Source organism: Cavia porcellus, unplaced genomic scaffold, assembly GCF_034190915.1.
Source record: "Cavia porcellus strain 051 isolate PalLab524CR breed Dunkin Hartley unplaced genomic scaffold, mCavPor4.1 scaffold_17, whole genome shotgun sequence".
Classification (NCBI taxonomy): domain Eukaryota; kingdom Metazoa; phylum Chordata; class Mammalia; order Rodentia; family Caviidae; genus Cavia; species Cavia porcellus.
In genome coordinates, this window is record NW_026947500.1 from 70,097,625 (window position 1) to 70,114,002 (window position 16,378).

The 16,378-nt window shown below is 58.1% G+C and overlaps 2 protein-coding genes across 6 annotated transcripts in view; both read right to left on the reverse strand.

Annotated features, from left to right (window-relative positions):
- Raver1 (ribonucleoprotein, PTB binding 1) lies at positions 1 to 13,990 on the reverse strand. Of its 5 annotated transcripts, none has more exons than XM_004999216.4 (13): positions 13,539 to 13,984; positions 12,051 to 12,117; positions 10,290 to 10,759; positions 5,722 to 5,913; positions 5,497 to 5,626; positions 5,228 to 5,322; positions 4,547 to 4,631; positions 4,068 to 4,279; positions 3,682 to 3,984; positions 2,072 to 2,146; positions 1,406 to 1,546; positions 1,167 to 1,256; positions 1 to 1,080 (listed from the first exon to the last, which is right to left on the reverse strand). In XM_004999216.4, exons 1-13 carry the CDS (start codon positions 13,806 to 13,808, stop codon positions 934 to 936), a joined length of 2,277 nt encoding a protein of 758 aa, XP_004999273.1. In that variant the 5' UTR covers positions 13,809 to 13,984; the 3' UTR covers positions 1 to 933. The 5 variants fall into 5 exon arrangements, with proteins under 5 accessions (XP_004999273.1, XP_004999272.1, XP_003460906.1 ...); XM_004999215.4 differs by having other exon boundaries at positions 4,547 to 4,634; positions 13,539 to 13,979; XM_003460858.5 differs by having other exon boundaries at positions 1,173 to 1,256; positions 4,547 to 4,634; positions 13,539 to 13,974.
- Positions 13,984 to 16,378, reverse strand: part of Icam3 (intercellular adhesion molecule 3) — a 4,286-nt gene continuing 1,891 nt past the window's right edge. Inside the window, 4 exon segments of the mRNA XM_013145369.3 lie at positions 13,984 to 14,310; positions 14,815 to 15,069; positions 15,389 to 15,670; positions 15,981 to 16,286. Of these exon segments, the coding sequence (XP_013000823.1) occupies positions 14,117 to 14,310; positions 14,815 to 15,069; positions 15,389 to 15,670; positions 15,981 to 16,286 (1,037 nt within the window). The 3' untranslated portion in view covers positions 13,984 to 14,116.

A 16,378-nucleotide genomic window follows, 5' to 3' on the forward strand; every position in this document is an offset into this window, starting at 1 on the left:
TTTCTTTAAAACCATTTACTTACAAACTTTAATTCAGCAAAGGGTCTGTGTGGGAGGGGGGCCCCGAGACAGCGAGGGGAGCTGGTGGCCAGCCCGGGGTCACCCCGGGCGCCGTCTGCAGGGGGCTGTTGGTCTCTGGCACTGGGCCAGAAGAAAGCCGGTCCGGGATTCTCCTCTGGCCGGGTTTGGGGTGTCTCCTTAGGGATTCGGCGGGGGCGGCCAGCTCCCAGCAGACTGCAGACATCCCGGGATGGGGATGGAGGGGCCAGCCCCGGCCAGAGCCGTTTGGTCCTGAGTCAAGCTTCCGGAGCTCACTGTCTGAGAGGCTCTGGCCTGCGGGGCTGCACCCAGCTTTAAGGCATCAGAAGGCCGGGGGTGGGGTGGGGTGGCAGGGACCAGGGGAGCAGGCAGGACACTGGCCAGAGTGGGCCGCTGCCCAGGGCGAGCAGCAGAGGAGGCTGAGCCGGCTGGAATTTGGAAGTGTGGAATGGAGGCCCAACCAGGTTGGACCTTGAACGAATCAGAGCCGGGGTGGGGGTCACAAGGGCTGGCTTAAAAAATAATAAAAATTAGAAAAGGAAACATGTCAGCTGTCAGAGTTAAAAAGGGGGCGGAGACGGTCTCTGATCCTCGCAGGAGGTCAGGGAAACCTCCAAGGCACTCGAAGGCCCAAACCAGGAGTGACAAGGCAGGAGGGCCGCGCAGCAGCCAGGCCCGGCAGGACAGGAGTGGGCAGAGGGAGCCGCGGCCCCTCTCCCTGCAGGCGGGCCAGCGCTGCGCACCCGCACTCCTCGGGCTCTGGCAGTTGGTCAGCAAAGTCTTTCAGAGAGTTCTCTATTACCCGAAAGGGAAAAATAATAAAATCACAAAACAAAACACCAAAAAGCCCCAAAGCGACACAGCACAGCCCCAAATGTCCTCGGGGCCAGCCCCTTAGAAAATCCTCTTCCGCTTCAGGTAGGAGTCTGCGTAGTGGCCGCCCAGGCCCTGGGAGTGCTGGCCCACATAGCTGCCCTCCGGGCTGGGCTCAGGCGAGGGCAGCAGGTGAGCAAAGCTGCGTTTCTGGCCACCCAGGGGGGTCTGCAGACAGAGGGCAGGGGGACTGAGTGAGGGGGTGCCCCAGGGCCGGGGCACCCAGCCACCTGCGCCCCACCCTCTGCCTGTACCTTCACCTTCAGCAGGTGGCTGTGGCCGTTGGGCCCTGGGCCGAGGCCTAGGAGCCCCTCGCCGGAGCCCAGCGGGGAGGCACCGACTCCCTGCAGGAAGGGGAGATCACAGGTCACTTCCTCACCTCGGGAGGATGGCAAGGGGCTCGGCTGGTGGAGTTTCACATCTGCACCTGCAGCTGTGCCCAGGCACTGAGGGCCCAGCGCCTGTGCTGGCTGCCCCGGGACCCGCTCCTCACCTTACTGAGGTGGCTCTGCTTGAGGCCAGCCTGCAGGCCACTGGTGAAGTAGGAGGTGGGTGAGCCGGAGTAGAAGTGGGAGAGCGGCCCCCCTCCGCCTCCGCCACCGCGCTCACTGAAGCCGCTGGGTGGGGGGGACATCTGCGGAGAGAAGGGGCTGGATGACAAAGGGTCCTCCCAAAGGACTCGGAGTGGCCATAACAAGCGCTGGCCAGCAGGACTGGGGACAGCTGGTATGTGAGGGCCGGCTTGGCCTTAGTCCTCCAGAGAACAGTTCCGAGCAGACGAGCTTCGTGGGGTCAGTGATAAGCTTATCCCAGCCTCCTTCGTGGCCCACTGCCCACCACCCACAGGAGGAAGACCACCAGGACCACTGAGGTCCTACAGAGCTCCCAGATGACGGCAGAGAATGTCCACCCACCCCTTGCAAAATGTAAGAAATAAAAAACAAAAATCTGCAGGCAGCCCAGACAGCCTATGCCTGCAGTCCCAGCTACTCAGGAGCTGAAGCCAAGAGGCTGGTGGGCCCCAGATGGAAGCCAGCTGAAGACCTCACAGCGGGCCTCAGTGCCAAGTGTGTGCCGTGCTCATTGCTGACGGAGCCATCTGTCACACAGCCAGGTCTACCTGCTGCACCAGGGCTGGGTTGTACACGCCGCCCCTTACCTTGTGTCGACTGGGTCCGTGAGGCCCTAGGCTTGGCTCCCGGGGCTGGGAGAAGAGCCGCCGAGGTCCCACATCCTGAATGGGACGGGGAGGGACAGGGACACATGAGCCAAGTCTGTGCCAATCTCACCTGAGCTCAGTTCTGCAGCGCAGCAGCACCAGGGCCCTCAGGAGGCAAACTTGGCCTTGGGGACTGTGACCAGGAGGGGCAGCTAGAATGGACCAGGGGGGTGTGCTGCCCAGGACGGGGTGCCTGGGTCCCCGCGATGACCCCGATGGTTGGCAATTTTGATCCCAAGGCACCTCAGGAACCCTACCCACTTCCCTCCCTGGTGTTTACTACAGTTACTGGTTTGCTTTAAGCCCTCGGGATCAAACGTAAGGTGTGGCCCGCAGGGGCTCAGAAAGTCTGCAGTTTCCGACCAGGAGGAGGCCGGGGGGGGGGGGGGGGGGGATCCCGGAGGCACTAATCTCCAGGAATCAAAGGGGACACAGCAGACAGACAGACAGACAGCAAGGGCTAAGGCCTCACAGGAGACAGAGACAGACTTCGGTAAGTCCGGAAGAGACTGTCCAGGCTGAGAGGGCACGAGGCTGCCAGGCAGGTAGGAAACCTGTGCAGGGCCTGTGTCCAGAGGTTCCCTGCAGCCTGCCTGATGCTTGGTCTGGCACGAGCAGCGCGAGAGCACACGCCTCATCTTGGCACTCTAGGAAGCTGAGGCAGGAGGCCTCAAGCCTGGGCAACTTAGAAAGACCCTGGCTCAAAACAAGAAATAAAAAACAAAGGGCTGGAGATGAGGCTCAGCATGAGGGTTCTATCTGTGGGACCACACATGCCCACACCTCCAAAAGCCCAGCTCAGGTTTGGACTTCAGATTGTTCTGGATTTTATTTATTTTTTTATCAGTACCAGGGATCGAACTGACGGCCACCTGCTTGCAAGGCAGGTGCTTATGCCGCTGAGCTAAATCCTCAGCCCATCGTTCTGGATTTTGAAATATACATAATGAGATCTCAACAACAGAACCCAAACTGAATCGGGAAGTTCATTTCCATTTCAGATACTTCATACATGCGTAACAGGTCATTTTATACGCGATTCTCCGTGCATCTGCATTGTGACTGTGGCCTGTGTGGGAAGTCAAAAGGAGGGCAGATGTGCTCAGAAAGTTTCAGCCCCCAGTAGGCAGGCGTGGTGGGACATGCCTGCCATCCCAGGAGGCTGAGGCAGGAGGATCACCACGGAGACTGAGGCCAGCCTGGGCCACTTCGCAAGACTCCATACCCTAATAAAAGGGCTGGGGGTCTAGCTTGGTGCTCCCTAGGTTCAATTCTAAGTATTATCAAAAGGTGTGTGTAGGGGGAGTGTCATGTGTCATGTGTCACGTGTCTGCAATTCCAGCATTCAGGAAGCTGAGGAGGAGGATTGTGCGTTTGAGGCCAGCCAGGGCTAGTGAGACTGCCTCAAAAGGAAAAGAAAAAAAAAAGGTGCAGGACTTGAGACCTTTCGGATTTTAGATTTGAGGGTTAGGGATGCTACCCTGCATCGGTTGGGAAAAGGGCCACAGGGCCGGCGCTCAGGGATGGCGGGCGGGGCAGCCGGTACTCACTGAGGGGTAGTCGAAGCCGTAGCTGTCGGGCAGCCCGGGCTCTGGGGGCAGGCGGGAGCTGGCCAGGGGGCTGAGCAGGAGGGACTTGGGCGGGAAGGCTTTGCTGCCGCTACTGCTGCCTCCTCCGCCCGGGCCTGGGGGGTTGGGCAGGGGCCCCTCGGCAGGGCGGCGGCCTCTCGTGCTAGAGCCCCAGCCCCGGGGCTCCTTGCCAGCCACGCTGCTGGCTGGGAGCAGGCTGTGGAGGTTCAGGTAGGGATTCAGGGGGATCCGGTAGTCCTTGGGGGGCTCCCCCAACAGCGAGACCTGTGACAGAGGCTGGACTCAGCAGGGGCGCAGGGGGAGGGGGAATGCGGGGCAGGAGGCTAGCGGCGTGCAGCCTTACTTACCCCAGGGGGTGCGGGCAGGGGCACGCTGTCCTTCTGCAGGCCCCTGAGACCTGAGCCTCGGAGCCCCACAGGGGCAGGGGGTGGGGTGAGCTGGGCTGCTGGGGGACCCAGGCCCATGGGCTCCCGGTCACCCCCAGAGGGGCCCAGCAGAGGTGGCAGAAGGGGTGGTGGCTTTCCTCGCTGAGGCGGCAGCTCTGGGGCCAGACCCCCCCCTGCAGAGAGAGGAGAGCGTCGCCATGGACCCAGCCCTGAGGCCTTCTCCCAGGGCCCCAGAGCCAGCAAGGATCAAAGGTGTCTCAGTGCATCAACCTCCAGGACGCCCCAGCTTCCCCGTGATGTGGGCACCCCACTTTCACTGACAGATGAGGAGACTGAGGCCCAGAGAGCCTGAGCCCCCGGCCCAAGGCCACGTAGCTGGGAGCTCACCACTCCTAGGGAGGAAGGCGCCCCGGAGAGGCGGGCAGGCAGGTCAGTGTTACCTGCTGACAGGTCCCCGAGGAGGGCATTGGCTGGCTGAGGCCCAGGCTGGAGGGTGCCCAGGGGCGAGTCTCCCAGGATCCCGGGCTTCTAGAACAGACACAGTAAGCTGTGGATGGGAATGGGGTGAACGAGGGAGCAGCTGACATCACCCCAAGTTCTTGGCAATCATGTACACGTGCAGGAGCTCCCCGGGCCAGTGACAACCTGCCACCCACGTGCTCAGCCTGTGGTGCCCCAGGGCCCAGCACGCCAGGTGTGCCCAGCACGCCACGGCTGCCCAGCCTCCTCACAGTGCAGTGTGACAACAGCCACATGGTGTGTGATACTCACAGAGGACTTTGGCCACAGTGCCATAACGCCTCAAGCACACAGGGTCAGTGTCACCGCCAGACATGGTGACATCACTGGCTGCGTCCCAGCAAAGCAACCCACCCAGCCTGGCCTGCGCCTGTGTCTGCGTTCGGGAGGAGTCGGACTTCCTTCCCTAGCTCCCGGTGGGGCGGGCTTCTCAGGCCACACTGGTCTGGGGCTATAAATAGGTGTGTCCAGCTCCCCCTCGAAAGGCAAAGGTGGACCCCAGCATGAGTGGAGGCGAGTTCCCTTGAGGCATAAGGTGGCATGCAGGTGCTGGGCAGGACAGGCAGGGCTGCCAGCGTGGGGTGCAGAACCCCTGCTGTTACCTTGTGGCTCTGGGCCTGCAGGGCGAGCTGCAGCAATGCTGTGGACAGGGCCGGTCCGCTGAGCAGTGGCATGGCAGGGGGCGCGCCCAGGAGGCCTGGGGAGACGCAGAGAGTGGGCAGTGGTCCCCGGCTGGGCACCCCTCCCCCCACCGTTCTACACATCCCTCACTGAGATGGCGCAGGAGACCCAGGCGGGGCTGGAAGGGGCAGGCTGCACCGCGCAGGAGGCCCCGCGGCCTCCAAGGGGTGCAGCGAGAAGCTCTGCTTACCCTGCTTGCCCCCCGCGCCGCCGTGGAGCAGCGGGTTGAGCAGCAGCTGAAGGGAGGCGGACGGGCCCAGGCTGCTGAGTAGCTGCAGGATGCTGGGCTCGGGCAGGAGCCCCTTGCCACGGTTGAGGGCCTGAGGAGGGACAGGGCAGCTGAGCAGGGCCCGGCTGTAGGGACACTCCGAGCCCACCCCCACCCACTGCTGTGACCCGTCCCGCACACACTCACCGTGGCTTGGGCAGCAATGAGCGCCGCCAGCATGCTGCGGCCTGGGGGTCCCGGGGCACAGAAGGACACGCGCAGGTGGCTGCCCCCCAGGGCCAGGCCGTCAGCCTGCTGCTGCGCCGCTTCGGCCATCTCGGCAGTCTCGTACTCCAGCACAGCGAAGCCCTTCAGCTGCCCGTCCTGGCCACACGCCAGCTGTGGGGAGGCATTCCTGAGGCCTGGGCAGCCACCACGCAAAATCGAGGCGCCCCCCCCAAAGGGATCAGATGCTGCACTGCAGGGGACAGCACCCCTCCGAGGAGGTGGACAGAAGCCCTGCTCCTGGACCAGCCCGGGAGGCTGCCACGTTCTTCAGCGGCAACACCTGAGCCCTTGGTGCAACCAAGGCCACACGGCAGGGGACAGCAGGGGGGGCCTGGCTCAGAGCAGTGCACCCTGCCAGCCGCCGGCACTGGCCAGTGCCAGAGGAGCAACTCCGCCTGGCATTCCCAAGCACTGAGACTCCAGCAGAGGCTGCCAGGCTGGACACCCAGTGGGTTGAGCTGACCAGCCGGCCCCAGAGGCACGGTCACAGCCAGGCAGGGGTGCTCTCCCTCAGGCCCACACCCCTTATCTGCAGGCTTGGGCCTGCGTGTTCCGGGGCGGGCTTGCTGGGCGCTGCGCGTGCTGTGTGGCCAGGACAGCTCCCTCCCCAAACGCTTGAATCGTAGACAGCAAGATGCAGACAAAGAGGCCACAGTCAACCAGGTCAGTGAGGCCTTGCTGCCATGCACCCCTGCCCAGCTTCACCACCCATCTCCTGGGTGCCAGCCCCCTGTGGGGCCACCCCACAGGGAGCAGACTTCGAGGCAGCACCCAACCCTGCAGGGGTGGAAACTGAGGCTCAAAGAAGGCTCCTTTCTAGGGCACCAAGCCCAAGCAGGGGTCACAGGAGGCTACGCTGGTGCCCCACCATGGGACTGGCCCAGGTGGCAATGGCTGTCCTGAGAAACACTGCTGCCCTCCTTGTCCCAGGTCACAGGTTTGGGACTGTCCATCAACAGGGGACTGGCAACTGCCCCTAAAATGACGCATGATACAGCTGCAAAAGGGAAATCTGTTCGAAACACAACAGGGCTAGCAATAAAGCAAGTGGACTTGGGAGGCCGAGGCAGGAGGATGGCAAGTCTAAACCCAGCCTGGAAAATCGGGGAAAGCCCACCTGAAAATAAAATTAAAAAGGGCTGTGGATATAACGTGGTGCTCCCTAGGGTTAATACTCAGCACGACAACAATGACAAACAATGCAAAGCAGAGAAACGAAACCAGGCAGAATAATGGATTACAAAATAACAGGAAGCCGGGTGTGGCGGCACCTGTAACAGCAGCACTCGAGAGGCTGAGGCAGGAGGACTGCCACAGGGTCAAGGCCAGCCTCTGCAAGCATCCCAGATCCGAAAAGGAAAAAGGGAAAGCGGGCCGGGCCGGGCTGGCTCAGCAAGCAGCCTGCGTGGCAAGCGCAAGGACGTGAGTTTGATTCCTGGTACCAAGGAAAACAAAGAGAAAGAAAAGAAGAAAGCGGAAACATACACACTCATGTTGAAACGCACACTGGACCTGAAGTGTTAGAATACCGCATCTCTAAATTTTGGAATATTTGCAGAGACATCATAAGCGATTGAGCATCTCCACTCCAAAAATGGAAAATGTGAAATATTTGAAATCTGAGACTTTTTGAGCATAATGTCAATTCTCTAAAAGTTTTGGAGCCCAGACTCTATACATACTGGAGGCTCCAGCTACTTGGAGGCTGAGGCAGGATTGCTTGAGCACAAGGGTTCGAAATCAGCCTTGGACAACACATGAGATCCCATTTCAAAAGCACAGAGCTGCAGGTTTCAGAGCGTTTCCTGTTTCGGATTCTCAGAGGAGGGAGGCCCATTCTGTGCAATTTTTCTGGAGCAGGGTCAGGCAGAGACGTCGCAGGGGCTTGGCAGCCACTGCCACCTGACCTTCGGGATGTGCTGATGCTGAAATGTGACCCACTGCCTGGTCACAAAAATAAGCCAAACAAACTTTTCCAGAACATCCAAAACATGCCGAGTCGTGGGGTACCTGCTTTCCTCTGCATCAGTACTAAACTACTGAGGCTGAAGCTGGCCCCTCGTGCGGGGCAAGCACTCTGCTGCTGAGCTGCATCTCCAGTTAGGGAGCTCGTCTTCCCTTTCTTTCCTTTTCCTTTCCTTTCCTTCTCTTCTCTCTCTCTTTCTTTCATCCGTCTCTGAGACAGGGTCTGGCTCTGCAGTTCAGCCTGGCCCTGAGCTCACTTTGTAACCCAGGCTGGTCTCTAACTCTCAACGATCCTCCTGCCTCAGCCTCACGCTGGGATTCCTGGCAAGCACCACCACGCCCCACGCCCGGCTGTCCTTTCTATTTTCAAATAGGCTCTTGCTATGAATGTGCACCTCACGCTGGGCCAGGGATGCAGCTCAGCAGCACAGTGCCTGCCTGGAGTGTGAGGTCCTGAGTTTGATTCCTGGAACCAAATACATTAATAAGTAGATAAAGACAGATAAATAAATAAGCATCTCAAACTTGTGATCTTCCTGCCTCAGCCGCCTAGGTGGCTGGGGTAGAGGTGTGCGCCACTGTACCCGGGTACTTTTTCTTGGTGCTGGGGATGGAAGCCAGGGCCTTCCTGCTGAGTTCCTCTGCCACTCAGTCACACTCCAGCCTGTGACACTGCTTTGTGCATTTCTATAGCAAATTGTTTTACCCCTCCCACATGTAGTGAGTATTTTCAAGCAACTATGTAATACAGCAATGAAGAGATGAAAGTCTGCCTGTAAACACTTGGCAGAAGGCCTTGGAGCAGGTTCTGCGGATTTCCTTAGGGCTTCTATCTTGATTAATAAAAAGTTACTGAGAGGACAGAAGCTCCCAGTGGGCATCAGTGCAGCACCCGCCTGGCTCAAGTGCAGGGCCCAGGTCAGCTGGGCCTCTCACTGGCTGCTGACCCAGGCAGCTGGCACGCACGCCATCCCTGACCCTGCGTCCTCATCTGGAAATCGGGTGGCAACCAGGTCTGTCTGGTGGGGTTGGAACTAGGATTAAACAGATGCTCAGCAAAGACTTGGGGTACACCTCAGGGTCTGCTCCTGCCCCGCATGTGTGAGGCTCTGGGTTCCACCATGTAAACAAATGACTCAATCAACACCGGGGAGCCAGGCATGGTGGTGTGTGCCAAAGTCCTAGCATTTAGGGAAGCTGTTCCCTTTGATTCCCACCTATGCAAGTTAGGGAGACTCAGTCTCAAAATTTAAAAATAAAATAAATTTTAAAAATAACAAGCCACGGGGCTGGGGATTTAGCTCAGTGGCATAAGCGCCTACCTTGTGAGAAGCAATCCTGAGTTCGATCCCTGGTACCGATAAAAGTTAAAAAAAAAAAAAAAAAAAAAATAACAAGCCAGGCATGGAGGCACATGCCTGTCATCCCAGCACTCAGCAGGCTGAGGCAGGAGGATCGCTGCAAGTTCAAGACCAGCCTGGGCTACAAAGTGAGCTCCAGGTCGGCCTGAACTGCATATAGACTCTGTCTCAAAAAGACAAATAAATAAATAAATTAAATTTTAAAGAATACAAATGGCTAGGGATGTAGCTCAGTGGTAGAGAGTCCCTGGGTTTGATTCCCCAGTACTGGACGAAAAAGAGGGGCTTGAAGATACAGCTCAGTGGCACAGCGCCTGCCTGGCAAGCTGGCAGGCATGAGGTTATGAATTTAAGTCCTAGTATCAGGGAAAGAAAAAAGAAAGAATATCAAATAAATAGCTAGCTAGCTTAGGGAATGTTGTAAGTAGAGAAATGAACTGGCAGCCATTCAAAGGAACCTGCTCAGAAAGGATGCCTGAGGCCAGCATGTAGTACGCACTTACAGCTCCAGCTACTCAGGAGGCTGAAGTAAGAGGATCAGGTGGGCTTAGGGTTTGAGACCTTATCTAAACAAACAGCCAGGTGTGGTGGCACATACAGGCCTCCAATCCCACCATGAGGCAGGAGGATTGCAGCAAATGTCAGTGCCAGGCGGGGCTACACAGTAAGATCCTGCCTCAAAAAAAGAAACAAAAAAACAAGAAAGCAATACTAGCCTCATTTCAGAGTGGGGAAACTGAGGCACAGACAGACAGCCTGCAGCAGGTCTCGGCCCTGGTCCTCAGCCTCCACACCAAAGGATAAGGCCACTGAGCAAATTCAACGCAGGTCCAGAGCGGCTATGCAACAGACAGCAGCAGCCGTGGGGGCGGGGGAGGCAGGTGGCAGCGCAGGGGCTGAGCCAGGAAGAGCCGTCTGGGCCTGTGCTGGCCCCGGGCTGACCCGGGCTCTGGAGCTGGGCTGTATGCTATGATTCCACAGTTCCCTGTCTGTACCCCTGGGCAGGTCACCTGCCCCCGTGTGATGCCTCTCTGGGCTGTCACAGAATGGTGACTGGCCCCCGCCCAGGTCCTCATTCCTGCCTGTGCTCTGTTGCTCTGGACCAGAGCAGAGCAACACACTGCGGGGCACCCGCTCCCTCGGCCCCGCCCTCGGGCTCACCTGGCAGAAGGTGGGAGCGTGCACGGCTGATAGTGCCCGGCGCAGGGCGTCCACGTCATTGAAGCCTGGTGGCAGGCGGTCCACACAAAGGCAATGGGAGTGCAGCAGGGCTGGAGTGAGCTGGCCAGCGTCTGTCCAGTGCACGTACAGCGTGCGGGGGCCCAGCGGCTTGCCCAGCAGGTCTGACTTGGCACGGGCAGCCGAGTCCTTCTTCATGTACTCGGCGAAGCCGTACCCCTTGGAGTGGCCGGTGTGCTCGCTGTACACCAGGAAGCAACGTTCCAGGCTACCGAAGGGCCGTACCAGCTCCTCGAACTGGGCCTGGGTGAGGCTCGGGGGCAGGTTGGCCACGCACAGCAGCGCATCTGTGGGCTGCAGCTGCACCGACAGCTCGCGATCCCGCAGGCGGCTCTGGTGGAAGGCGCTGATGGCCGCCTCGGCCTGCTCCCCATTCAGCAGGGTCACGAAAGCTGTGCATATGAGGGCATTCGGGGTCACCAGGGCCCCTGAGGACCTACCCCAAACCCATGCCCTCCAAAGCATGTGTGATCTCAGAACAGGCAATCAGGACATCCAGCCCCCAGCTGCTCTGGACAGCTGAGCACAAGCTGGTGCCTCCTGCGGTCACCCCTGCATCCCTCACCATGTGGTGGCTGCACCCTAAGAACCATGTGTGTAAATGCTCCTGCCAGGGTAGGGATGAAGCTGGTCGCTGGACTGAGGTTTAAGCCTCAGACTCTTTGTGGCTTTGGGTCTCAATCTTCCCATTGGCCCAACAGGAATAACAGAGCCTCCCAACCACCTCTCAGCAGCATCCCTCTAGGGGGAGGACCCTGGCTCCCAAATTCAGCCTGGCGGTAGCACTGGCCTACAGCCCCAGATGCCTAGAAGTCAGAGGTAGGGGAAGGCCCTGAGTCTCGGATCCAGGGCCAACCCGGGCAACACAAATACTATCTGTTAAAAACCAAGTCAAACCCATCAAGAGTACACCTGTATTCCCAGCATTCAAGAAGCTGAGGTACAATGAAACTGTAGCCAGCACACACTATAGAGCAAGTTCAAGGCCAGTCTGGGGAAAAAGTGAGACACTAATCTCAAAAATAAAGCAAATCAAATCACATGAGTCAGGCACAATGGTGTACCCTGCAAATCTAGCTACTCAGGAGACTGAGACAGGAGGATGGCAAGTTCTAGAATGGGCCAGACACCCAAAGCATTAATTCATCGCCTATCACTTGCTGACAGCCAGAATGGGGATAAACCAAGGTTCCAATCTGACATGTGTCTGCTCCTGGCCTGCTGAGTAGGTCTCCAAGGGACATGCTCACACCATGTCAGATTCACAGCAAAGGCTCCTGCCCACCTCTCAGTTTTGAGAGGAGGAAAACGATCAGGTCAGGTTTGATCTGATGGAGCCCCTGGGGAAGGCAGGTGAGAGCATGAAGTGTGGGAGGCATCGAGGCACGAGGGAGGCAGAGACAGAGGGGACAGGGACCAAGCAAAGCAGCTTCAAAGAAAAGCAGACAGGCCTGGTGACTGGTCACCTGGGCAAAGTGGGGTAGGGAGAAGGTGAGCCTGGTCTAGAAGAAAACCTGAGGGGTGCCTCCCCCTCAAGAGGTGCGTCTAGGATGCCAGCTACGATGCCTTGGTGCAATGATCAAGGGTAGCATCGGGAACACAGTTCAGGAGGCAGTGAGCCAGGATCCTCTAATCTTTAGGGACTGCCACCACCTGCCCTGGTTCACCCTGGGCCACACATACCTGTCCCTTTGTATTTGTCCACAAAACAGTACTTGAGCTCATAGTCGCTGAGCAGATCGTGTACTTCCTGCAGGAAACGAAGCCAGAGGACAAGATGTTACTAGGGATGGCAGGGAACGACCCAGGGCAGCGGTCAGTGACCCAAGGCAGCCATCAGTGGCTTGGCGACCGTGGCTCAGCCGCCCAGGCAGGCAAGCAACCACCCCTATCTTGCAAATGAGTGGCCACATTATTTGCTCAAGGCCATTAAGCCAACACTGCAGAGGTGGGATTACGGGCTCCTAACACTCCACCTTCAGGGAATCTGCTGAGTCTTTTATTACTGAGCCTCTGTTTGCAAAATTTAATGTTTCCAAACTCCATAGTTATAGAACCACCAATCAATTTTGGAAGTGAGGAAACTGAGGCTCAGAGAAGAAACATGCTGCAGAGTTAGTCAGGGCAGCAGCAGGAGCGTCACTCAGGGTTGCCCTGCCAGGGAGCACAGGCACTAAAAAGCCCACATTGGGCAGCTCGCTCAACTCACTGACCTGCTCCTTTTTGAGGGTCACCTTCTTATCTGCGGACTTTGAGGGTGAAGCCCTGGGCTTGTGGCTCCAGAAACAAATCGGAACATGCATGGTAGCCTCTTGCCCAGGATCTGTCCCCAAATCATAACCGCCTAAGACCTTTAGGGCCCCACTAGCCAGTGCCCACCTGTGGGTTCAAGAAGGCCAATGGTTGATATGTTGGGGGGCTAGAGAGTGGGGACTCCCAGAAGCAGAAACCTCACCATCTCACTGAAGCAGGGCAGGGCAGGGCAGGGCAGGGCAGGGCAGCATATATGGCATTTCGCTGGGTCCAAAGAGCATTGGGGAGCCGTGCCCCAAGTCAATCCCAAGACAAGGGCGCTCCTGGCTGCAAGATTAGCCAAGAGAAGCTCCACAGATCACCCCCTTCGCTTTTCTGGAGATTTGAAAAAGGCTAGCAGGAAACCTCATTTTCCCAAATCCTTTTCGGAGAAGGCTTCCCCAACTTCCGGCTCTCTCCCAGAAAAGTCCATCAGTGCGTGATAGGGAAGGGCACATACACTAACCCGGAAACTTCTGGCTATATGGTCCCCGCCATGCCGGAATAGGCAACTGGGGAAAAGTACAATCCGAGATGGACTCACCTGGAATCCCATTTCCACTTTTCCCAACTTGGCAGCCCATTCACGATCCCCTTAGCTAGTCCAAAACTGCCCGCCCCCTTTAACCACTCAGTCTCGCCCAAGCTAGTGGTCGCCCCTAGCAACGGTCTCCCTCAGTCCAAAGTTGGTTTCTCCCTTCTCCACGACCCCCCACAAATCGTTCGTTCTTGGTCTCTCCCAACCCCGCCAGTAACCCGCGCCGGGACGCCCCTGCTGACGCTCCCCCTTCACAGATGCCGCCACTGGTGTCGCCTGGTTTCCCCCGCGCACGCGCACGGTGGTATTTCCCGCCACGCTCTCACACCGCCCCCCCATACCTGGTTGGTCACGTCCCCCGGGAGGCCCCGGATCAGTATCTTGCGGCGGTTACGAAACTGTCTTTCGGTGTGTTCCAGGCGTTTCCGGATCTCTTCTGGATCTAGCGGCAGCAGCTCTTCTTCAGGCGCCCGGCGCTCTGTGGTCTCGGTGGCTTCAGCCTCGGCCCCAGGCTCCGGGCTTAGCGGGGGCCGGTGAGTAACGGACACGTCGGCCGCCATCTTGGGAAACCCGGCGCCTTCTGGGACCAGCGAGACAGGGCGGAGCGGCATAGAGCGGCAAAGAGTACGAGCCTACCGATTGGTCGAGAGAATCCCCGCCTCCCTCCAGAGCCTTCCAGCCCATTGGCGAAAGCCCAGCCAGCCTCTCAGAATAGGGGACGCGTCAGGGTCGCCATAGACACCGCCCCCTTCCGTAAGCCTCACTGCCATTCAGTAGAAGCGTGGAGTGGTGGAGAGAGCCCAGTGGCGCGTATGGACGCCAACCAGACTACGGAGTTTAAAGGCTTTATTGGTGGGAAATTCCAGGGTACAGCCAAAGTCCCGGTTGTCTTTGTCCCAGAATCCCGACATCCCCCAGCTCAGGACGCCTCTTCCCCCGTTGTGTCTTCAGGCTCCCTAGCCGTCAGGGGCACCGAGTTGCTTTGCTGCGTCACGTGGTAGATGTCGCACCGTTTCTGCTTCCCGAAGACACATAGTAAGGCCCCTGAGATAATGACCACGCCCAGGACAGCTAGCACTATCATGATGATGGAGACCGAAGAGAACTTCGAATCTGCGCAGAGAAAGCTGGGAGTAAATATTCGTCTCTGGACCCCCGTGGGCTTCCTTCTCCAGAGCCAGGGCGCTTCTTTGGCTCCTTGTCCCGCAGCTTGGCCTCCTGGCAGTGGTAACTGACTTTGTAGTGCGACAAGGAGCAGGATACCGAGGGGTACCGCATGCCCGGAGCCTCCTGGCAAACAGCCTCGAGGTTGGGTTGCCGAGGTCCTGACCGTGCAATAGAATAGTGTAGTCTCTGCACTGCATGTAGTGGGGACATTTGGCCTGATCAGTCTTTTTGTTTTTTCAAGACAAGAAAGACCTTCCTACATACTCCAGTCAAACTCCTGGCGATCCTCCTGCCTCAGCCTCCCGAGTGCTGGGATAACAGTGTGCCACCACACCTGGCTGAGATGCTCTGTGTAACCACCAGATTATTGGATACCCCAAACCCTTGAGACGGCAGGGGAAAGTTAAGATAAGGCAATAAAGATTTAAAAGGTTAAAGTGACCAACTCACTCAGGACATGCAGCTGGACAGCCGTGCTTTTATATACAAGCTCTCCAGCTACCTCGAGAGTGGCGTTGCATATGAAGTGGCGTCCGTCGTCGCTGTCAGTGGCAGTTAGCTGAAGCTGGGCAGGTTTCCCCGGAGATGGGGCCCTGATTCCATCCAGTATGACCTGGGCTTGGGATCCGGCCGTGCAGGTCACATTCACTGTGGACCCCTTGGTGACCCTGGTCTCGCTCAGGCTCAGATTGGGCGCCGGGAAGCCTAAAGTTTTGGCAGGGCATTGCCCATGGACTTGGTCACCGTGACCATCCTCTGGGTCCAGCTGTGCCCTCCTCCTATACCTTTCCTACTGGGTGAACAAAGAAGCAGTTCTTTGGCACCCCCTCCCCAATTTGGGGCGCTTGCGAAATACTTTTCAGGTTACCCAGGCCTTGCCTATACTGCAATTCTGTTTGGGCAGCTCAAACCCTGACTTTCGGCTGTTCATGCTATGTAGTATCCGCCCCCATACGCTCCGCCCTTGGCCGGGAAGCCACGCCCCGGGGTTTTAGGCCACGCCCTTCACCACACCCCCTCTTACAGTAGACTGTTGTCAAAGTCTGGGCATAGTGACTCACGCCTCCCAGGGTCATGTTGCAGCTGATCTTCTGCGTCCCCTCCTGATCCAAGCACACAGTGGCCGAGGCCTTGACCAGGTCACCATCCCTTGTAACTACAGTAGTCAGCATCTGGTTCCCCATCGAAAGGTGCACCTGGGCCTCGGAGGCTGGGAAAAGCCCATCCAGAACACAATTCACTGGCACCTTCATGCCCACCTCCAAGGACCTGGGGGCCAGCAGGTGCGGCGCAGTCACCGGCAGGGCTGAGGAGAAGGATAGATGTAAGCAGGTGGCTAAGAGGGACAACGTCATCTCTACAACAGGATCCTTGGATGTATTTACTGTATTTGGTTTTGTTTTGTTTTGTTTTTGAGGCAGGGTCTGACTATGAAGCGGAGACTGGCCTTGAGCTCATGGGGATCCTCCTGCCTCAGCTTCCCTAATGCGGGGATGATAGGTGGACACTGACCTCTTTCCAAAGTGACGTGAATTTCAGCAAGCGTCACTCCCCTTCCAAGGACCTCTGTTTCCCAAGAGTCCCCTCCCTCCGAGCCCACTTCTGCAGCGCCTCACCAAATGTCCGGAGCTGCCTGGCGGCCGAGGTGTTCACAAAGAGCTCTAGGCCTTCAGGTCGGAGGTCCAGCTCCGTGCGGCACGAGAAGTTGGCGCCATGGTCATCTCTGCCCACCTGCACCGTGGCTGTGACCTCCCCAGGCTCCCCGACGACCTGCTGCCTGCTCAGCTCCTCCTGGTCCCATAGCAGCACCGCGGTGAGCCTGTCCCGGGGTGCTCCACCCATTATGAGGCATCGCAGGGTGAGGTTCTCACTCACGGGCTGCCAGGGCGGCAGGCGGCCCAGCTCCACCCGCTCTGGAAACCCTAACAGAGAAGAAGCGGACAAGGGCAGTTAGCAGCTGGCCCTGTTTGAGTTGTTTGGTCTTGTTTTGAGCTAGTGTTGCCAAGTTCCCCAG